Here is a 24,159-nt window from a genome sequence, read left to right on the forward strand (position 1 = left end):
TTCTTTCCTAATAGTAGTAGCTTGCAATTTTCGCGCGGTGTAGCTGTTCGCGCGAGCCAAGTCTTTATTCCTTTTTATTTTAATCGGTACCCAAGCATATTCCTTGTCTCGTGCCGACCAACTGTTGCTCAACAAGTTGTTGTTGAAAGATGACGCGAAGGTGCAACGGGCGCGCGCGCAGCCAAGCAAGAATAGCAAGAAAAAAAATTAGAAGGGAGTGGAAAAAAGAAAGGAAAAAGGAAAGAAAAAAAAACGCAGCAGGAAGGGAGGAAGCGAGAGAAAGAAAGAGAGAGAAAGACGTACGGCTTTCAAGGAGAATCACGTCTCTCCTCGAAATCGGTTCATCCGAACCGGGCACGTGTTTCGGCTGGGCCTAATTGCCGGGACTCTCGGGGCCTCTTGCCTCGCTTCAAGACTCCGAACGGGCGTGCATTACCGCAGCAGATGGTGGTCGTGATTGCAGCTGCCTCCGATGAACACCTGCCTTCTTCTTTGGACGGCTATCGGAATACCAATGTCCGTTTTCTTCGCTGTCATGCACTCACTATGCCATCGTTTATCTCGCTTTTGAGATTTATCTCCATCGATTTTGCGCTATCGCCCTTTACTTGGAAAAAAAAAAAATGATAATCCCGACCAGAGAAATCAATATGCGACGAGTTGTAGTCGATTTTATTAATGTTCAACACATTCGTGCTGAGAAAAACGCCCGCGATGTTTACATTTTGCTGTAATACAGCTACATAAAACATGGGCGATTCCGTTAAACATGTACATAATTATTCGTTTGCGTCCATACGTGAAATTCGATTATGGATGAGCGGTAAATGCATCGCGGTCGTCTGTCATGGTTTAGCTATAATACGTTACAGCGAATACGGTGTTTTTTCAGATATTTTCATATATTTTTGTAACATCATACATTAAATAAAACGCGTCCGTAAATGTTATCGCACTTTCAAGTTGATTTCAATGTGAATCTATAAAAAATATATCCCGTATACTGAATATATACCGTAACAAATTTTATATTATTGAAAATTTACGGTTGGATTTTTTTTGATTGCGATTACAAATTTTTTAACAATAGAAAAGGCTCGATTTTTACTTAATAAAGCAATCGACAACGCTATTTCTCGAAAATAATATGATAATAAAATTGTTATAGTTTTTAAAATTCTCTTCTGCAAAATCATGTAATTAATTTATAAATGAAAAATTTCTAAATGCAATAATATGATCATGAATCTAAAAAAATGAGGATTGTTATAGATATCCATAAATGACAATTTTAATTGGTATCAATTAGAGAGAATGTTCTTAGTTAATTTCAATTTAATAATTCCGATATTAAATCGAAATTCTGTCAACTAAATGTTCTTTTCTCCATAATAAATTCTGCGAGAAATTTGCTCAGTCGCGCGTGATACTTGAGATTTCACGAAAGTACAGAAATATTCTCGAGGACGTCGATACGCGGGATTGCAAATTGAAAGCTGAGTTAGAGCTGAGCATGATAGTCCATCCGAGAGTTCAGTATACCATAATTAATCCTGGCAATCCGCCAGAACATCCTGGTCACAAAGGAGAGACTCGTTTCTGTACGCCAGACGATGGGAATAGGAGGGAAAAAAAGAGAAAAAAAGAGAGAAGAGAGAGACGGAAACAGATATATAGATAGATAGATGAATAGTTAGACAAGACGGAAATAGATATATAGATAGATAGATAGATGAGTAGTTAGACAAATAGACAAAACAGATAGATAATGGCATTTATGTTAATATTTTAGAGCAAACCTTCTAAGAACATAGAATAAAAACGAAAAATGAAAACAAAGAAACTAAAAATATGGAATAATGAGAACTATAATATAAATAAAATATGTACACTGTTAAATTCATAATGTCAAATTATACCAAATTTAAATAATTTTTAATCATTTCTATAGTTCTCCAATGTTCAACACGGGATTAATTTAATTAAAATAACGGAATTGAACAATTTAACTTAAGAAAATTTATTAAATTTGACTTTAATTTAGTTAATTATTTACTAAATGCATACCTATGTTAATTTGAGTCTGTATTCATAGTTTGATTCTTATTTTAAGATCTTAAGTAATGTCTTAAGTAATGTCTTAAGATACTAATACGGCTTCCTAATTGGTTTATGACATCTCAAGATTATACTTAAGACAATCTTGAATATAAGAACCAACTATGAATGCCGGTCATGGACATTGTTCCTCTGGAAATTAAATACAAAAATGAATTGAGTTATATTTTGACACATACAGAGATTGAAAATAAAATACTACTTAATTCAAAGGATTAGGTCACCATTGTTCTTTTAGTATCTAGTAATTCAAATTATAACAGTTCAAATTATAAAAGTAAAATAAAGAAAACAGAAGATAACATTGTAAGTAGTAGATAAATATGAAAAATTAAAGAGAGAGAGAGAGAGAGAGAGAGAGAGAGACAAAATTACGGAGCAGCCCCCGAAATATGCGCACAGAAAATCGCGCGTTCACCAAAGTCCGAGAACAATGGATAGCTGTAACCGCGATTTCCCTCGTCAGGGAAACGAGCTAACGAGCTGTCAAACGTCACCGAGTTGGAAGAGCCCCGGGCGTTGTTGAATCTCGATGGCGCGGCGACGGACACATCTTCGATCGGCTACCTCGCGAACCGAGCCTTCCGGAGCACGACGTGTCCCCGTCTTCCGCTAACTGCGACGGAGATTGGCAATTACGTCCACCGAGATCGATTTGATATTGAAAACTGGAAACGTTTCAAATAGCAATCGGGGGGGAATCTCGAGTACCACGGTGAACAAAACATTCGGCCCTGATTGGGATTCTCCTTATTTATTTCATAAACATCGTTGTAACGTAACGCTCACGTCAACGTGACAATTTTAATTAATGAATCGTATTATTATTCACTTAATTATTCTCTGCTCTACTCGTCGTTTTTTAACGAGGGAATAAATCGACTTAACGGTAGTGGTACGCGAAAATTGCAATCGAACTTCAGACACGTTGCTTTTGCGACGTAAATGATTTATGAAAGCGAGGGGAAACAAGGACCGTTGAAGAGAGCCATTCCATAAAATACGGATAACTGCGTGTCGAACAACGGCGAGAGGTACGAGAGGAGAAGAGAGTGGAGAGGACGCCTTTCCAATCCCTCTATATGAGACGATTCGTTCGATGGTGGAAAAAAAATGTTTCGCGGGACTATTTAATCGCAAGGTTCGAGTGCCGCCTGCAAAAAGCCTGAATCAACAGTGCTCTGAAAAAAAAGATGGACAAAACTCACCGAAATTTGATCATCGCACCGGTTAATCTTGCAGGTGATCCCGACGAAGAGTAAAGCTGCAGAAGCTACATCCGGCGGCTGCATCTTTCGGCGAGAGAGTGAGAGCAAATGTGTGTGTGTGTGTGTGTGTGTGTGTGTGTGTGTGTGTGTGTGTGTGTGTGTGTGTGTGTGAGAGAGAGAGAGAGAGAGAGAGAGAGAAAATAACCAGTAGAAATTTGTAGTGCGTGCAACGTGACGACCTAATTGGTATAATAATAAAAATAGCGCGTTTCGGCGTTGCTGTGAATTCTCGTTTATATGCAAATGCATCCCAGTCGCGAACGCTTCAACGGTTATATCCGAACCTCTGTAAAAAGCCGATCCGCTTCTTCCGTTGGCGTTAAAACGATCTAAATGATCTAATCGAGTCTCGTCTGAAAATCTATGCTCGTTGCACGCCGTCGTCGCGTCATCCGCGTAATTATTTCAAAGGCTGTTTGAAAGAGAGAATGAGAGAGAGAGAGAAAGAGAGAGATAGAGAGAGACTTTACTCCAAATCGTTCAAAATCCAGCTTGTAACGATGTTTCCCCAAGTTGCTCATAAACAAAATGAAATTATGTATCGTGGAATTTTAACATTGAATATTTTATTACAGGATATTATACTGTAATAAAATTACATTAATTCTGTATACATAATGATGATTATTGGTGATACAAGCAGCGATACGAAAAATATAAAATTTAAATATTCATTAAAATATGTAGGATATATTAACTCCTTAATTAACTGAAACCATGATATTTATATAATTGGTAGACTTGACGCGAGACAATTATACTTGATACTGTCTCTTAATAGTTTTACATGACAAAATATTATCACGCGTTATTTTATTCTAATTTCTTTTGCCCGAAATATTCTCTAGATTTTTTTTAGCTCCTTAATTAGCTTAATCGTTGATGTTTTTATATAATAAAACATTACTTCGCGTTACTTTATTCCAATTTCTTCCTCTCAAAATAACTTTCAAATTGTAACTCCTTTAATTATACATATAATAGCTCTTTAATTAGTTTAAATCGTTAATATTTTTATGTGATAAAATGTTACGAGTTATTTTACTCTAGTTTCTTGTCTCATTTCATTATCTCGAAATATCCTTAGATTCTATATCTTACATTACTCATCGTACTCATATATTTTTCCTATTTAAAAGCATTTGAATAACGTTTTCAAGAATCGGACATATTCCTCTCGAGATACTCCGTGCAGACGGAGCGATATAGCGCTTCCGAGAGATTTATGAGGGACGTCTTTTACACCCTTCCTCTTTCCTGCTTCAGAAAAGAAAACCAGTTCATCAGAATTCATTGCAATCGGTATAATCGAAATCTGTTTTTGTTCTTCCTCGATTGTGCCGCGATAATGGACAATGACATTGTTAGGGGATGCGAGAAAGGTACGAAGAATGGGGAGAAAAATGGAAGAAGCCGCGTCGGCGAAGAGGGTGACTGTCGTCGTCACAGGAAGCGACTACCATGAACGGGAGAATAACGGCGAGTTTAATATGGCGCCGCGGGGCTCGTTTAATCATTTAATCGAGTCCCCGGTATGCCTCGGTTTTCCACCGTCGTCGTTTGCATCTCACCTCGTCCCATTCTCGTCCCATTCTCGTCTCGACGAATACCTTCGGAAAGGCCGATTACTTAAAGATGATTTCGCGCATGTTGCCTTCCTTCTCTTCTTCTTCCGTTTCATCTCCTCTTCGAGCGTTCGAGACTTTTCCCCGTCGTGGTCTGGCCTTTATCTCAGTCCTGCAATATCCGGTTGCACTGATAGCGAAGCTCATCAAGTCCGGATCGGTATCCGCGAAGCCTGAATCCGCCGACCGTGCAGATGGCCCCGTTGATCCTGGACAGCAATATTCAAATACAAAGGGTGGCTGAGCCGCTTCGAGTGCAGAGTACACACTCGACGGATCTGCAGTCGTAGTAACTTGTGAGAATATCGATGTAATGAAAGAATCTAAATGCCTAAAGATGTCTTAAAGGTGTCGAGCTGTAAATCGAGCAATAGACTCCTATAAGATACGTGCAAAATTGCGCATAATTTCCTATACTCTTGTTATTTCCAATAAAACAGAAGATTTATTTAATACATCGTATAATTAGGCTTTTCTCAAACGACATGTGTGAATGCATGTGCAAATTCTATCAAAAGGGGAATAATTTTATATTTACACGAAAAGGATGATTTTGTTGAAGTATCTAAAAATTTAGATAGATACAGAACTGAAAATAATTTTGTTGATCCATCGAAATAATTAAATCATAAATTACGTAGGGAACACATAATGAGCTGCAAAAAATATTGACATTTTAGCAATTAATTTGAGCATTCTACATAATTGTTTTGATGGTCCCGCAAAATTATTTTCAGATCTGTATCTATAAGCTAAATTTTTAGACACTTTAGCAAAATCGAACTTCTTTCTCTGTGTTTATTGTGATTTAATTTGTATAAAAAGAAGAAGACTGCTATTTTTCACGCAGCTTTGGAAAATATTTTCACGTTTTTTTTGCAGCTCAATATGATTTTACAATAAGCAATTTAGAATTTTATTGAATTTTATTGTCGCATATTCTCGGATTTTTCAACGTATCGAATTGTTAGGACAAAACGTTCCAGCTATGAGACACATGTTCGATCGCACGTGAAAAAAAGCGACAGTATCACGTGAAAAAATAATGACAGAGTAGTTCACGAGAATCACGAACTTGTCAACAAACGTGATGTCTAACCAGGAAGCAGTTTCATCTTTATATTCTCATTTCCCTCCGTGCCATCGCGTCCCTTGGCGTTCCGCTCGGCAGTGCGACAGATTACGCGAGAAAAGGTAAAATGGCGAGAATGGAGAACGCTCGGGGGGCGTAATAATTCGGTGCTAAATGTGGAGAAAATCCGGCCACGCTCTGACGGTTAGTAGGCAGTACGGAATACAGTCTTTCTGTAATGCAGCTTGGTGTGCGGATAGGTCGGGCTTCTCTTAGAAAATAATGATAGCGAAATCTCTACGGGAAATATTTTGCCCCGAAATAACGAGGAGTATATGTGATTCGTTTTCGATAATAATGGGGGAAAAAAATTAAGTTTCATAGATGAAGATGTTTTTGACATACGTCTAAAATACGGAAAATGAGAGAAATAATGAATGCAACCGCGAGAACACATTTTATTTTCTCCATTTTGTTCCGTCGTAATTGTTTTGACTTATTAATCGCAATTAATATTGCTAGAAGGAAGAAAAGCTTTCCTTGACAAGTAGAGTCGGAGGAAGAGCCGAGGCGAAACAATAGGAGGTAAACGAGCTCTAAAAAATGTGCAAAAGTAGAAGTAGTTGAGGATGTTTAATGGAGCGTCTCGGTAAAGAAACGAGCCGCTGCTGACGCGCGAGTGCACTTGAGTCTTTCTTACTGTAAGATCGGACAGCTTTTTGTTCGAAAGATCCTGCGACTTACAATTTGTCGAAGAGATTGAAGACTGAAATGTAAGAAGCAAGATGTATCTGTATTTGTATGTCTGCGATTTGTTATTGTTTAATTTCTTGGCATATAATAATTGCGCATTTTTTTTAAATCAATTAAAAGAAAGAATTCTATTTTTCATCAAAGTGGATCTTGGTGCTTAATAATATTTATATGCAAATTTGCAAATGCATTTTTCAGTTCTACAAATTGCCCGTCGATTCGGTTTATCGGGCTTCAAACGCAATCATCAGAAAATTAAACTGGAAATAACATCGCAAATTACATTGAGCGTCAATTTTAATAATGATGCTATTAAGCATCTTAAAGCACTGAAAGAGCTTATTGCGAAAAGTATCACCTCAGCCAAGGTTTCAATCTGGATAGATAAATATATTTGCAAATTTGCATGTAAATATTATTAAGCATCAAGAGCTACGACTAAAAATAGCATTCTTTCTCTTAATTGATTTATCGGTTTAATTTCCACTTATAGGCAATTATAAGCAATTTTTATATCCGTTAAAAGTTCCGGAATGTTAAAAATATTTTTAAGCTTAAATTTTAAGAGCAATTAATAATAAAAAAATTTATGAAAACTGTAACAAATTATAACAATATTACTGTAAGATTTGTGGTAACCAATGTTGGGTTGGTCAAGGAATCAGAAATTGGAGTGTCTCTGAACGATCATTTCGCCACGTTCATATTTCTTCATATCGACAGCAATTTCCAAGGTACTTTCTTATATTGCTGAAGGTTCGTGTGCTTCTTCTTCTGACATCAAAGGACACGAATATATGGCAGCGCCGGATATGAGAATTTGCGCCCGTTTTCGATAGAGAATTTGCGATAGGTCTATTCCGTTACAAATCTTTCGCCGCCAATAAAAGTCTTTATCCGAAAAAGCTTCCGTGGGGGATTACGAGGACGTGGTTTCTCTATTGGCTTTCCCGGGGTGAGGAAGCTCGGACGGGATCTCCAGTTTTCCAAGCGTTTAATTGGGATTTTATACGACGAATTAGACTAAAAGGTTATTCGCGTAGGTTCGTTTAACGAGTATGGAAGAAAACCTTGGATGTCGGGAGCTCGCGCTGTCCGTCCTGCGGACATCCCGCGCACGACAGATATTTAAGCTCGCTGACTTTCCAGCACTTTGCTCTCGTATAACACCTACAGGCAAGACTGCTTGAAAAAACACCTGCGAAATCGTCTGGTTACTTTACGCTCTCAGTTCAGGGGGAATGACGGTCTGTAGAAATCTTTTCCAACTATGTAATGGGCCTACGACTGCTAAATCTTTCTGCTGAAACTTTCGCTGGAAATCTTTGTCCATGTTATTTGAGATGTTTTAGGTGCAAATATAGACAATTACTTTTGTTATTATTTATTGTAAGATAAAAATATAATAGATCAAGAAGAGCTTGAAACTACGAATGGTGTTTCAATGAAGAGTTAATCCTCTTCAATTGAATCGCAAATTACCGTATTTTGTTATTAAAAATCAACGCATTACGCAATGTATAGTTTACGTAAAACAAAAAAAAAGTATATTATAATAATAATTAAGGCATGTTTCATTGCTACAAATGAACTGATATAACTGTTCGATTAAAGAAATACATTTGGTATATCTATTTGTTGCATACGTAAAGCAAGCGGTAAAACAAATTATCCGTAAAATTATTTTGAAGATCCATAACGTGTAAAAAGACGATGGCGTTTGATACGTCGCAATTGGTGTCCGATATCTCGTTACGATGGATTTACGATGGCGGGCAATACATGCCGACCGATTTTCTTGTCTATCTGCTGGCAGTCGATGAAAAAGGAAAGACCGTCCGGGTGGACGAACAGACGGGGGTGCAGAATGAGAGGAGACGCACGATGGGAGGAATAGGGAGGAGGATAGGGCGGAAGGCACGCTTCGTCGATTCCGAACCCCTTCCTCCTCCTCCCCCGGATTCTTCCCACGTCCATTTCCCTTTGTCGTCGCGTTTTCCTGCGGTTGCTGGCACTATGGCCGCTCCACATCGTGCCGCCCTTCTCCCTCCTATCGATCGCGAAACGCGAAATGGGGATTCCCTTAATTTAGACCCCGTTTTGATGGAACACTCGCCCGATAATGGATTCGGGATGCTTTGACGTTTGGACGTTTCCCGTACAGAGTACTCTGATTTAGTGTGGATTTGACTCGCGGAAGAACAAAGGCGCTCATAAAGAAGACCCGATGCCCCCGACGCTGGGATGGCGAGAGATAAAAAAGCCGTAAATGTTTCTATATATCGAAGGGGATAACGCTAATAATCGTTAAGACAAAGAGCACCGTGGAAGTTTCTTTCGACCTATACCGATAATAACCCGCGGAAACGATTTTACGTCTTGAAGAAAAGAAAGTATGACCGTGAGAGAACGGTAGCTAATGAAGCTGCAGGTTTTTTTGATAATTACAGAAAGAATGAAAGAGAAATAAATTATAATCAGATATAAATAAAATTAGATTATTGCCGAATATCGCAACAAGCGATAGATTCGTGCAACGAATTCAGTTTCAATTAATTTTCCTTGTTTTTTTTCATTGTTTCGCTGATGTACCTACCCCACACGTTTCTCAGATCAGTACACAACAACGTTTTCATATTTTTCATACGTTAAGCTCAATTTACGAATTTACCGCACACAGGTGCGGTGATATTTACTCTGTTTCAAAACGCAAATAAATTATCAATTCAGCAAAACAAGAATTGCCATATTTGGACAATTATCATCACTGTTTGCTGAAAACCAACAATATTTTCGAATACCGCATTTCGCGCCGACACGTGTAGGAAAATCTTTATTTAGCTACACGATTATTACGAGATATGTGCTTAAAACGTCGAGAGGCTTGCTCCGCTTTCGCTAAGCAGATGATGCTGAATATTGATAGGATCTTCTGTAGAGCCGTATACGAATTTTTTGTATCAATTTTCCAGTTTCATTCAATATTTGAGTGCATTGTGCTTGGCGAACAATAACTCATCTCGATATTGCTAGGCTAGCTCTCACATCCGATATTCCCTGTGCATATCGATACCGCTTACTCTTTCCTTTCGTCCCTTTCCGCCCTTCTATCTTTCTCTATCTAGTTCTCACTATGGAAATTCTTCACTTTCTCTTTCTCTCTCTTTCCCTTTCTCACTCATACTTTTATCCTCCCCCCCCCCCCCACTCTCTCTCTCTCTTTCTCTCTCTTCTGACTTTTCTATCAATAAAGTGCATGCCCGTTTACGATTTTACGAGGCGAGACGAAACTTCGTCTATTAACCCGTGACTTATTAGTCATCGGCTGCGATGCACACGAGCTGCAAACGATCACGTCGATGACATATTTGGTCGATGAATATAACATATTCATTGAAATGCTAACGAGGCAACGAGTACGACGCGGCTGCTGCCAGATAAAGTAGGCGAGATTTTGTTGAAATGCGGTATCGGTGAGCGGAGGGCTGCCTTTGTGGCTAAAAGTGTTTCATTCAACGTATTTTACATATATGCATAACTGTAACTACTTTATAGTTTCGAAACAGATTATTCGTGTTTGACCTCGGAAAATCGCGCGAGTTTCGATCCCGCTCGTTATCGTGTATTCACTTTACCTTAGTTTTACACAAACGGTTTATAAAGTTATTAAAACACTAATTTTTTTACGCCATGTAAAATTGTCATATAAAAAATGCATCCTTCTCTCTTTTCTTACAGCGATCGATATGTCGAAAGTCATCGCATATATTACATTGGAATTATATTACATTTTTCCGCTCTTTTCTAAATCGTGGGGTCGAATAAATTTTTAATTCGCTCCTAAAATTCATGACGACATTTTACCGGCAACTTAGCACCTGCTCACGTATTCTCTTGGCTTCTGCTACGCTCCGCATCTGTCACAATCCCAACGATCTCTCAATGCCGGAGCCCGGTTGTCCGATACTTTCTCGCAAAATAATCTTTCGTGACGGACCTAGACGGCCTTGCCAGGTGTTTCCATGCAGGAGGCATCGAGTTTAGACAAGCCTTTATTCAAGTCTTCAAACCAGTTTGTATGCGTACATGAAAGAAGATCATTTCTAAAAGATTCTTTATACGACAAAATTGTTTGAGAGTGAGAAAAATTACACGCAAATGTATACAAATTCTTAACCAGAATCACAATAAAGTAGTTCAGTAGAAGATATAAATAATTGAGTCATTTCTCAGAGCTCCTCCTTTTCTCATGGATTAAGTCAGAACTCCTTCTGTCGGAGTTAAGAATAATCTCTCGCGTGGAGTCTTATTATGCGCTCTAGATACTTCCTGCTCTCGTTTACGTTTGCGGGGCACGTGGACTTCTCGCTTGTGGGATTGTCTTCGCCCGATAGGATGGCGAGCACGAAGGAGCTAGATAATGAAGGATGGAACGGCTGGCCGGCCAGCACGGCCAGTGTTTGAGAAGCACTAGTCCGGTCCCAGCAGAGTGGTCGGTCTTCTACAAGGCTATCCGGCGGACCCGGAGACAGAACGGGCCACTTCCCATGGGAGCCTGTTCCATCTATCGCTACCTGGCCGAGTGCCTCAACGCGTGAGTGAGAAACCAGGTTATATGCAGATACGTACTCCCTCACCATCCCCAGCAGCCAGCATTCCCACCCTTGCGATCCCGCCATCCCCTTCTGCCTACTTTCCTCCGGATTGTCACCCACGAGGATCTCGCAACGGTACCCCATGGTACGTGCTATGTTGAGAAAAGAAGCCTTTTTCCCTTTTACCACGTATGTATATACGATATATACACAAGCACACACATACGTACACAAAGGACTCGTTCTCCACCTCGTACGATCCTCTGGCTTTCATCCTTTGCGAATCGATATTATACGCGTAGCGCCACGTCTACTTTAAAACCACTCTCGACGTTTTCTCTTTCTCGCCTGTTCGACGAAACCTTGGAATCGGAGACTCTCGTCGACAATGGCGAAAGGGTAATGTTGCTTCGATATATCATTTGCTTTTATATCACGCGATACGCGCGTAAATCTTATCCCTAACATATGAAACTCTCTCTTTTCGTTCTTTATTTCAATCTTGCAAAATGTATATAAATTAATTCTTATAATGATGTAAAGTTAAATTAGACCAAATTATGACAAATAAATGAAAATAAATAAATAAATAGATATAATTGTATCAACATAAATAAATAAAATACGATTGAGGCTGATTCTTGATGTCTATAAATAATATTTTCATGCAAATTTTAAATACATTTTTTGCAGTTTTTAAGAATTTACATAGAAATATTATTAATTATTAATTATTTGGCACCAAGATCCAGCCTCGATCAGTTTCTTACTTATTTGTGCTAATTCTTATATATATATATATATTTTTTATAATTTAGATAATGATGTAGATAATTTTCTAATGACATGCAAGTCTGCTTTCTATATCTTTTTCTCTCTGTTCGTCTCTTATGAAAGCTTCATATATTCCTCGTGTGTATGAGATACCTCATTAATATCTAAGTTTAAATATTTTCAAAAAATATGTAATAAATATTTTCAATGTAATTCCAGTTATGCGTAATGTATTGTCTCATTGTATGTCAATTATCTTCTTCTTATTTATTTCTGGTATGCTTTATCAAATCATTTGCAATATCAAATCATTTGTGATTCCATACGTTCTTGCACATGTCAGTGTAATTTTATGAGTATACAATGAAGTAAAATTAAATTCAAAATATATAAGAGTTTCGAGATGAATATTCTTTTTCACTGCAATGTGGTTCTTGAAGGAAAAAGATAGTTGGACGTTGAGTTAAGACTTCATGTACTCTTCCGAAAAATGATGAAATTACCTGAGTTATCCTGGATGACAAGGAAGCCATCGCATGTGCAGGGCACGCGCCTACTCGAGTTACGGAATAAATGATGTAAACGTAAGTTTTCAAGACCTCGAGCGAGAGGCAGATGCGTAAAGTTTTTTTTCCCTGAGGACTCGATTGAATTGCCGGAAGTTTTATGTTGCTTTCGAAAGGATGTTAACGAATCCTTACCGAATTTGTACGAGAAAGGATTCGATAGTAGGAAAAATAGTAAAACACAAAAAACTTTCTCAAGCTGCCATCGATGTCTCGATGATTTGTCGAGTCTCGCAAAAATTTTTAGTTAATAATGCAACAAAGGCAAAACGACAGTAATTATTCGTCCGTACTGAAGCACACTCGCGATTTTTCTTCGCTGTTTGCGTCGCTATTGTTTCTCTGTAACTGAGACTCGTTATATGAACTCGGTTGGTGGTCCTCAAGCGCATAATAATCTCCTTTGTACGATATATATACCCGAGTGGCTGGTATTTTGCATAAAAATAGGAAAATTGTATACGCGTTGATTCGCGTAGCTTGTACCAGATTATGTACGATTTAAAGCAATTTACGTTGTTTGATTTCGTAAAAAAAAAACATATCAATGATAAATTTGATGAATGTTTACTTACACTATTCGTCAATCTAATATTCTAATAATTAAGAATGTATGGTCACGTCTAAAAGTTTGTGGAAATTTATACTTTTCGTATATGTATAAACATGAATGTTATATACATATGAATCAGTTCAAGATCTATATATATATATATATATATATATATATATATACACACATATACATATATAAAATATATTTAATAATACAGTCTTATAGTTCAAATAAAAATTTTCTCATTTTATTTATTTTTTCAAAACATGCCTTGCACTTTTTATTGAAATAATTTTTTATCCAGATTTTAAATTGCTGTCAAACTTTTATTAATTTTAAATATAATATAAAAAATCTGTATTTATTTCATGACTTTCATTTTGTTGAAAAATATGTGTAATTGCATGAATTGTAAATTTTACTGAAAAAATATACTTAATTTTAATAAATCATTTGTATTAAAATTTAATATATTTTTTTTCAGTAAAATTCACAATTTATGCAATTATACATATTTTTTAATAATAAAAGTCATGAGAAAAATACAGATTTTTTATAAATAAAGATATATTTATTCGTACAAGAACCATTAATTTGATTTAATAGTTATTATTTTATTGAATACATATTTACTTATTGTATGTAAATGTTTTATTGGCACTATTTAAATAAAAATTTATTAAAAATTTAGTATGTTTTTCACAATTTAAAAGGCTTGCACGATTCAATTGCGTTGTCGATGTTACGTGCGTCGTACCGAATAATCCCGCGCGTTCGATTAAAATTCACTAATCTTTTCTTTCTTTCGCGTGCACTAAATTACACGGAACATTTGCTTCTACAACGACTACGATTTCGATAACACGAATGTCAACATTCATTTCAATCGTTTGACAGTTTCCGTCGCGCGTTCGCAAGCACTTTATTTTTTTTTTTGCTTTTTCGCAGATGCTTTTTCCGAAACGCGAGATGTAATCTGCATATAAGGAAAGTGCAGTGTATTATTCAGAAGCTCCGCGCTTCGTGTTTTTAATCTTCAAACCTCGTAGACGACGATCGATCATCGCAACAATTTGTCCTTGCCGGTGATTCGCTTATCGTTGGATCGAATAGCGAAAAATAGAGGAAACTTCGCGACAGTAAATGCCGTCGTCAACGATGAGTTTTGCTGGCGTTCTGGATTTGTTGCGAGATCGTTAATCGTATTACAGATCGAAGCAGCGAGGACCGATCCCTCGAATATCTCGGCCGCTGCGGTTTACTATTTTTCCGTCCTTCGTACTTCGTAATTCTCCACTGTCAGATTCGATTAGACGTTTTCCTTCCGTAGGTCGGATTATGCGAGAGGATCTCGCCGGGGTAGGGAAAGAGTTACTCTCTCTCTGCTGTTAGATTTGCCCTGTTTCCTTCGCTCGACGCAGGAAACTTCTTCGCAACTATCCTCTACCAGGGATCTGCGTTTTCTTTCCGATTTTCCTCTTGAAATATGTATAATGTATATAACCGCTCGTCCGTTTCGAAAGTGGGAAACTTACCAGGCCGTTCTACGATAGTACTGGCGGGGCTGACTTTTCTCTCCTGATGTTTCTTTCCGTTCCGGTTGCTTCCGAGATTACGAGATTTCATTTAAATTATAATCGTGAGCACCATAGCGTCGTCCAGACTGGAGTGGATTTAATTAATAGCGTCTACAGGAACAGCGGAAAAAGGGGACGGATACCCGAGGAAAGAAGAAGTCGCAGTGCAATCGCGACTCGTCTCGTTAGCTAGGACTTAGCACCGTGCCGACCGGAAGACAGTTCTCGTCAAACAACGGAAACGAGACGAACTAACGATTAGTCGACAATTTCTTCCGCACTGTTTCCACGGGTGGAAAGTCATTTTTCATACAGCGGTTTTAAAACGTTCCACTGTTTTTATAACAATAAAGAATAAATACAATAAGTATAGATAGAATACTGGCACGACGTTTGTCTGTAATTACTCTTACATTCTTTTCTTATGTTATTTATTTTACTACACTGAAATAAATGTAATTGTTATCACTAACATTATAAAAGTAATAAAATTCTATAACATCCTTAATCGTAATTATTTTACCAGACAATTATAATTACAAATGTCAAATATTTTTTCTCTCACTAGAACATCTTAAATAATTTGAAAAGCAAGATTCTAAAAAATGGACAGTTGCCAGTTCTTCAATTATTACACCTCGAGAACCATACGAGAAGCATGAGTTCTCATATTCATGGATACTATACGCGAGAGGCTTAATCCACCCAACGGTAACGGCTGGCAATAACGCATTCGTATCTCCGTCGAGACTTCAATGATGGCCGGTGTGCATCCATAAAAAGGGGCGCTACCCGTCCCGTTTTTCCCCTTTGTCCATTCGCAACGGGGTCCAAGATAGCACACAGGAGAATCTCTCTCTCTCTAGGACCTACGAGAGGCGATTGTCTGCATGCGGCAGGGAACGGGACTAAACATAAAATATAGCCGGAGATACACGCCCACGCATCGACGGTGGTTTGCCGCCGTTAAATACCTAAACTGGCCGTCAGCTTTCCCTCCCATACTATCCCACAATACGTGCGCGAGGCATGTTAAACGATTAATCGCGTTGATTGGATTCCAATTAGCCCGCTCATGGGTACAATCGTAACCATACCGAATGCCGAATACTTTTGGATTTTGCGTATTAATGGGCTACATACCCTTTTCGTACACCTCTACCCTTCCCTGTCCGAGTTCCAACATAAGCGTGCCGCGTTCCCGTTTAGCACATGCATTTTCGCGCGATAATTTTCACATTTACATGATACATGTATATGCGGTAAAAACCAATTTTCCATTATATACAGGGCGAGTTCCCGTAGGGAAAAAGATAGATGGAGAAGATTAAAAAATAGATAGATTAAAAATGATGATGAACCGAATAAATTTAATAGGTTCTTATGTTTCGAAATTTTTATTGTTATATTATATGTAAGTGTTAGATATTAAAGTATCAATTGTAACTTAATCGCTTGAATTTAATTAACATTTTGTTATTTTTAATTTTTCCATATGTGTCAAAATATGTAAGTCAATTCATTTCTGTAGTTAGTTTCAGAGTAAATAACATCCACATTAACATAGTTGTTAAGTAATAAATTGAGTCAAAATTATTATATTTTTTGGAGTTAAATTGTTTAACTCCGTCGTTTTAATTAAATTAACGACTTACTGAATTGAGCGACAGTGACTTGTAGAAATGATTAAAAATACCTTAAATGGAGTATATAATTTGACATTATAAATTTTTAACCAGTTTAACTGGCTGTTTTCAGAGTCATTGCAAGCAGGTATGTAAGTTATTGCATTTTTTGTGATTTGAAACTTTTATCATTGAAATTAAGTTGGAAAAATTTTTTACTTTTCACATTTTCGCTTTAAAGAAAAAGTTACATCAATACCTTAGAACAAAAATAAAAATTTGCGTTTTAAAAAATAATTCTTAAAAGATTGACAAATAAAAATGTTAAGAGAGACAGGAAAATCTCTCTTTTGCACGAAGACAATTTTTATGTCAGCGGCGATCCTGATTACGCGTTTACAAATGCGCGAGTTCCCAGATTTATTCACTCTTTTATTGCAAAACTGTCTACTTGTAAACTTTATAGTTTATACGAGATTCAATACTTTGTCATGAAAATCTCATTGACGGTCTTTGAACGCGTCGCACGAACGGAGCACGCATCTAACTTCGATAAAATTACCGTCGCAGGCATCCCATGTATATCGACCGAACTCCGCTTCTCTTTCATTAAACGAGCTTAAGTGCTCGCGAGACGAACCTGATAAATTTCACAGTGTAACGAGTTCGAGTTACCTTTCTCGCTTTTGCGGCGGAATTGCGCGAACCTCGGGGAGGCGAGTCGAAATCGCGCGTGGCGCGGCGTGGCGTGGATTCGCTTCCACCAGCCGTTAAGCCGAACTAAGCTCCAGCAAAGTGTCGTCGACTTAGAATACGAGCGACCGCTTCGGCTAAGCTGCGCGCGTGTAAAGTAATTCCGTTTAGTCTCATGGTGAATTAATAAAGAGTCAACCCCGATGGGATCGTCTGTGTGTGACTCAGTGCCGACGGAGTGGTCCATTTTGCTCTTGGGCGAGAGCGCGCTTCTCTGCTTCCCCTTCATCGTAATGTCTCTTTTTGTGCTACGCGTGTGTCCCGATTCGAAAACGTCGAGAGCGATTTCGAGCAAACTGTGGCCGAACTATAAATGACTATTCGCTCTGAGCAGAAGAAGGAAAGGAAAAGGACAGCGAACTCTGTGTTTGCGTATTTGCATTCGATTTCTCGTACCCTTCGAGAAGAAAGAAAACATGGAGGGGCGATTGATGTCTTCATATAGTTTGCTAATAATTTTTCAAAGATGCTGAGGGGTGCGTTCTCTCCCTATCTTTTTCACGACACGTATCTTCAAAGTAAACTACTGTAATTTTTAAGTGAAATACATTGTGAAAAAGTATGTAAAACTGTATAAATAATGTGTAATTCAATTCAGTTACGCAATTCATAGTGAAAATATATAAAATTTTGCATTTTTAGAAAAATTAATACTTTTATTTCTAATTGTGTAAATATATCGTTATGTTAAATGGAAAATTACTGATATCATATTTTATGTAAAATGTACATATTTAAATAATATAATAATAATATCACATATATTATATTATATTTGCATTTTTATATTCTTAACGTAGTTAAGTAATCAACATAGTTTAAGAAAAATTATACGTAATTTGATTATTAAGTAAATATTTCTATAATTGCAAATTTATCTTTTGTAAATTATTTAATTATTATTATAGATAAAAAAAGAATAATTTTATTTGTAAGTTTATAACTTTACTTGGGTATGTATCTTTAGTAACATAGTTATGTAAAAATGGACTTTTTTGAGGGGAGAGAGATAAACAAAGTGTTTTTTTGATGGACTTTTGTTCGCTGAAAACGAATCCAACGGCGAAATTGGTCTATCACGTCAGGATTCCGAGAAAATTGAGATTAAATGTGCCAAAATTGACGTTTTTTGGTTATATTTACTCTTTTTTGTGGTCAAAATCAATTTTTTTCCAATTTCGTTTACTTTAAAGTGCTTTCTTTTACTCGTAATATGAATATATGTACTTACTATGACTGTTTTTATATACATAATTAGCATATTATAAATCATTAAACTGAATAGATACACAGTTCAACACTTTTTGAATAAATCAAATGTTTTCCAATGAACTTTTGATCGTTGAAAACTAATCCGGCGGCAAAATTGATCTATCACATTTAAATTATCTATTCAATTATCTAATGATAATTATTTAATGATTTATATACCTATTTATAATATGCTAACTATGCATTAAAAAAAAATCGTACCATAATATAATATAAATTCATATTGTAGATAAAAAGTAGCACTTTAAAGTGACGTAAATGAAATTGAAAGAAATTTATTTTGATCGTAAAAAAGTGGAAAATATAGCTAGAAACGCTAATTTTGATACATTTAACCTCAATTTTCTCGGAAATCTGACGTGATAGGCCAATTCGCCGTCGGATTCATTTTCAGCGACCAAAAATGTCCGTCGAAAAACACTTTATTTATTTAAATCCCAGAAAAAATTGAATGAATTACTTAAAATTATCCAATGTAATTGTTGTAATTTTACAGCTTTTTAAATATTTTTTAAACTATGTTATTTTAATACAAACATAAAACTGCAAATATAATATGTGTGATATTCATTATAATTGTCATAATTTTTTTATGGTGTAATATTGAGAAAATATTTGACAGAGAGAGATTTAGAAGATTTAAATTTCATATGTAAATATGTCTGGAATGTAGGATACAATTATACGTAAAAATATATAAAGATTTCATATACTTTGGATTACATAATTTGTTCGTACAACATATTGAAAACTTTTTACTCTATTTTATTGATCTTTGCGTGAGTATTTAAAGAGTATACATCAAATAGCAATCAAATGTTAATGTACCTTCTCTCAAACACAGAAGGGGGTTTTCTTAATACAGATTAACTCAAGTACATTCAGCGAATGAATTAGTCGGATCTCGTTTCCGCACAGGAGAGATTCTCGCAAAAGCGACATGAGAGAAATACAGAAGTATCTTACGAGAAAGCACGGAAACTGGATTGAAAGTTTCACGAGGAATTCTTGTTTGGGAGCGCAAATTACCTGGTTTTCGAGATCTTCCTTCCGTTTGCGCATTCTTTTTGGCTCTTCTTTCCGTTTTCTTCTTGCGAACTTGCGTCTCCCGCGGTAATGGTACTTTCCATATAAGAAAGGATAACTGTCTACGACAGATGCCGCGCGAAAAAATACAATATGCAATAAAAACGTTTCAAGAATAATCGTGAAAAATTTTAAAAAGATATGTGAGAATGTTACAATTTTTTCGATAAAAAATTATTACTAAGGTCTACTTGATGCTACAAGTGCATTCAGTACAGAAGCATTCTTGAATTGGTCAATTAGTAAAATTCTTTTTAATACTTAAAAGTATTTATAGCATTAATTGACCTGCATTCTGTATCGATTAAAAAAAAAAAAACTAAAATTAGCTAACTAAAAAAAAATCATTGTTCAAGATAAAATAACAATTGTTCACATAAGTGGCCTTCATCCGCGTATAAAGGTAGTATTTTTAAGGATTTGAGAGCTCACTTGATAAAATTCTCTCTATTCCAGCCCATTTGCCACAAACGGAGTCTACTCAGACACGAGGGATTATCGTCCCAAAGGATGAAAGGATACGAATACGCGCGCGCGCTCGAGATGAAATTATTAAAGAGATATTCGGTGTGCAGGCGCGTCGTTTGAACGCCGGCATCTCGGCGTTCACAGAAAATTTATGTGAACGAGTGCTGATCGATTACCGTGGCATTCAAAAGGCGTCTTTCGTGTTTCTGTGTAAGTGGAGATAAAACACGGGCATTGCAGTCGCGCCGTCTAGAATTATGCAGATTATGCCAGAATGGGGGAAAGGTAGCGCGGACCAAAGTCGAGGGAGTCTCTTAATAATTCACGATCCCCTAATGAAGAGTCGTGATGAATCGCGCGATTTTCATGACGGTCCAATCGAATGAATCATTTCGCGTCTCTCTCTCTCTCTCTCTCTCATCGATCGTTAAATCCGTCGTCACTAATTATACTCCACGAGCGTATTTCAAAACATAATCGAGACGTTAATTTACTCATAGCGAGGTAATGCGAGGAGTATGCTCACTTCATTCCAGATACAAACCGCTCCCTTCCAATGGATATTCCTAACTCGAATTTCAATTGCCCGTAGGTGAGCAATGCACCAGCTAAGTGAAACTCATTTCACAAAATACAGATTAGTCTGCCACAAATAGAGCAATTGTTTGTCGTATAATAACGACGAATGGTTATCAACTTTATACAATGTTATTAAAATAGCAACCTAATCTCTTGAATTAAATTATTCTTAAATAAAATTAACATTTTTAATTTTTTATTTTTAATTTTTATGTATTAAAATGTACATTCATTTCCGTGATTAGATTTGGTTGAAAGACCATATTCACGTATATTAACGTATGCATTTAGAAAAAGTAATAAACTAAATTTGAGTTAAATAAAATACATTTTCTTGAGTTAAATTGTTTAATGTTATGGTTATAATTAAATTAACGATGTATTGAGTAGAAATAGTGGCAATATATCTAGAAATGATTAATAAATGATAAAAATGGCAAAACTAGAGAACAGACTAATGAGAATTCGGCGCGGGCGCAGAAAACAAACCGCAATTGATTTAATAAATATGAAATTAATACATAAATTAAATGTTCAATGATTAAATTTGAAAGTTTCGATCCACTTTGGAGTCTTCATTAGTGACACGTAATCTTTCATAAATTTCCACGTTCTCCAAACAGTTAAATAGTTAGTCACTCCTGCATTGCACGATCCAAAGTGGAACATGTTTAACTATTGACGACAAAATCTATTTTCAAACTGGAATAAAACTGTTACAAAAGAGAAAGAGTATGGATTCACAAAACAATTGCTCCGATATACAGTTTGCTGTAATGTAATTATGTATGTAGACGGAAAGCATTAATACCCATTTTTACCTATATAATTTAATTTTAATTCAACTAACTTTTAACACCCCTTTTTCTAATTCTAAGAATTAGAAAAAAATAAAGATTAAGTTAAATGTCTAATATGTGTCTCTAATTATAAAAATAATTAAAATTGAGTATAATTTAATATCATGAATTTAATGTAACACTTGCAAAAAAAAAACAGCACAGATGAATTCACAATGCGTGGTACAATTCATCTCATATAGTACAGATCATTCCACGGCAATATTGCAGTAACATTACAAATGTTAATGCAAGCTTCTGTGCTGTATGGGACGTAGAGTTAATGAAGACGAAACACGAGCGAAACACGATGAAATAAAAAGGGGAGGAAAGAGCAATGCAGGAAAAACGTTCTGTCACTCACGAACGGACGCAGATTCGACTTCGAAATTGCGTGCCTTGAGCCCGCTGATGTTTCGCGCGACGTAACAACGAGACGTTGATGAATCACGAGGGCGATTACGGCCGTGGGGGTGGTAACAACGCTACAGATTACAGGAGATGCTGCTTATTACACAAACGGAGGATAGCGCGTACATAATGTCGAGGTGCACGCGCTCTTGTAGTTCGACACGCATTGCCGCGTGTATACGAAGGCGTACACGTGTGCCATTACATGGGTGGAGTTAGATTATATACTGGAGTAGGTTGGCTAATTATTGGGCTTATATGCAGTCATTTAGTCGGTTCAATACCGAGGGAATTTCTAGAGTTGGCGCTTTCTTTACTTTGCGAGCAATATAATCTTAATCAGACTACTGATTTCATCACTGGAGCGCTCGACTAAGTTGCTAAGTTACGCTTCTGTCCTAATCACGACGAACTTAGATTAATATTCATCTACATCCTAGAATTCATGAATGCTGAATATAAATTATACGATTTCTACAATTTCCATTATGTTTTTCCGTAAGCATTGCATATTAAAGCAATCTGCGTTACGCGAGAGAGTTTCCATCAAACAAACGCAATATCCTGACTTATGCCGTCATACTACTCGTTTCATGAAGGACTCTCGTTGTCTCTCCGGTTAATAATGTTTCATTGCAACAATGGGTCGATTAAAATTCCGCAAAACTTTCGACCGTGTTCTTATAACACGCGAAGCAACGAGAAGTATCCTCGTAACGGTCGATGTGGAGTGAAAATTAGAGATGTATGTAAAATCCTGTTAGACATTTGTGGTCTTCCGCAAATTGTGGTATGAAAAAGAGAGATGGAAAGACGGGATAGTATATCGTTGCGCAATGATGGTCCTGGCTGTCGGAGGGCTGAAGTCGGTTGCGAGATCGTTTGCGAGATACCGTGTCCGGGAAACGAGCGGCAGCGCGATGAAGTGTGTATTATGCAACGGTTTATGCATCGTTTCCCTTTCTCCGTCGACTCCTCCGCAACCACCCAGATCGACCCGCTCGCGGCGTCGGCCTATCTAGAAGCGCATCCGCGAATTAATTAATCCCGGAGCAGATAGCTCGAATGCGAGCGGTGCGGGTTCGTATACATCGAAAATTGTCGTCTCGATCGGTACGCGGGCGGGCAACACCGCGAGTGCATTTTAACGACGGTTCACCGGATCGATCGCGCCTATTATTACCTCGCGAATGCTCCTACCACGCGTGGCTGCTGTTTCCCGTTTTGAGCCGTGTCCGTGTTAACTGCGTACGCTCCGATTATCCAATTTATCGACGATCCGCGTGGCGGTGGGCCGTTAACGGATTGCACGCGGACCGAGCGGGTACGCGCGAATTAGCGAGATTGTTTTCTAACGAGGCGTACATACAGGGCGCGTACGACATCGAATTAACAATCCGGTGTAGCTGTATCCGATGGCGCCGATATTCGACGCGTGCTAACGTAGTTGGCCCAGCATTTTCGGGAAACACGCCGATCAGGAATGCGGCGTATGCGTCACGCGGTCTCTGCGAGCACCGAACTAATTGCACATTCCGACGAAGGGAAGTGCCCGGTCCGTGGAAAGGTTCCTCTTGATTAAATGTTCTATCTTCTTTTCGGTGACATCTTCGACAAGCCACCGCATGTGATCGATCCCGACGCGCTCATGTTCGTACGTTCGTGTCTGTCCTACGATGAAAAGTCGTCGAGCCTAAGGCGACTTTCAAAGAACGCGTGATAAATGTCCCTTCACATATGTTATCGCAAATGATATGTTCAACATACGTTAAAAAAACTGCGTCACGCTTGCCATCTTGACGGATCGCTAGTATATCGTTTTAAAAAAAAAAGTTCAGTCGTGCGATTTTTCTGGTTATGATTTTATTGATTTCGTTTTTTAGTCTTTAAGGATGAAAGCTTTTCAAGACATTATTAAAAAAACTTAAAAAAAAAACCTTGGCTCGTACTTGTAATGTTAGCGTAATAGTTCATATTACATATACTATGGAATTTCAGACTACAAAAGCGTGCATTATGACATAAGGGCTCTGAATACGGGTCTTTGTTTTCTAAAGGTTTGTTGGGCCATTAAATTTGATTCTGACCTCAGAATAATCGAATTCACGTTTCAAAAAAATAATATGATTATCGTATAACTTCGTTTTAGGAGGTTTTTCATGAGTTTGAATATATCCTAAAAATGTCGAATTTCAAATGAATGGCAACCTTCGATGAAGGAG

At 37.2% G+C, this 24,159-nt stretch overlaps 1 protein-coding gene across 7 annotated transcripts in view; it reads right to left on the reverse strand.

The window, feature by feature from the left end:
• Positions 1–287: 287 nt before the first annotated feature.
• Positions 288–24,159, reverse strand: part of LOC105150502 (uncharacterized) — an 81,496-nt gene continuing 57,624 nt past the window's right edge. For 6 of the 7 annotated variants that reach the window (XR_015547441.1, XR_015547440.1, XR_015547442.1 and 3 more), the window contains one exon: positions 288–5,220. Coding sequence is in view for 4 of the 7 variants with exons in the window: in XM_087413488.1 (XP_087269614.1) it covers positions 5,012–5,220 (209 nt within the window). In the remaining 3 variants the exon portion in view is untranslated. The remainder of the gene's footprint in view (positions 5,221–24,159) is intronic. The other variant, XM_087413489.1, reaches the window with a different exon arrangement.

The sequence above is a fragment of the Acromyrmex echinatior genome, chromosome 14, assembly GCF_024713525.1.
Source record: "Acromyrmex echinatior isolate Ae372 chromosome 14, ASM2471352v2, whole genome shotgun sequence".
In the NCBI taxonomy this organism is placed as follows: domain Eukaryota; kingdom Metazoa; phylum Arthropoda; class Insecta; order Hymenoptera; family Formicidae; genus Acromyrmex; species Acromyrmex echinatior.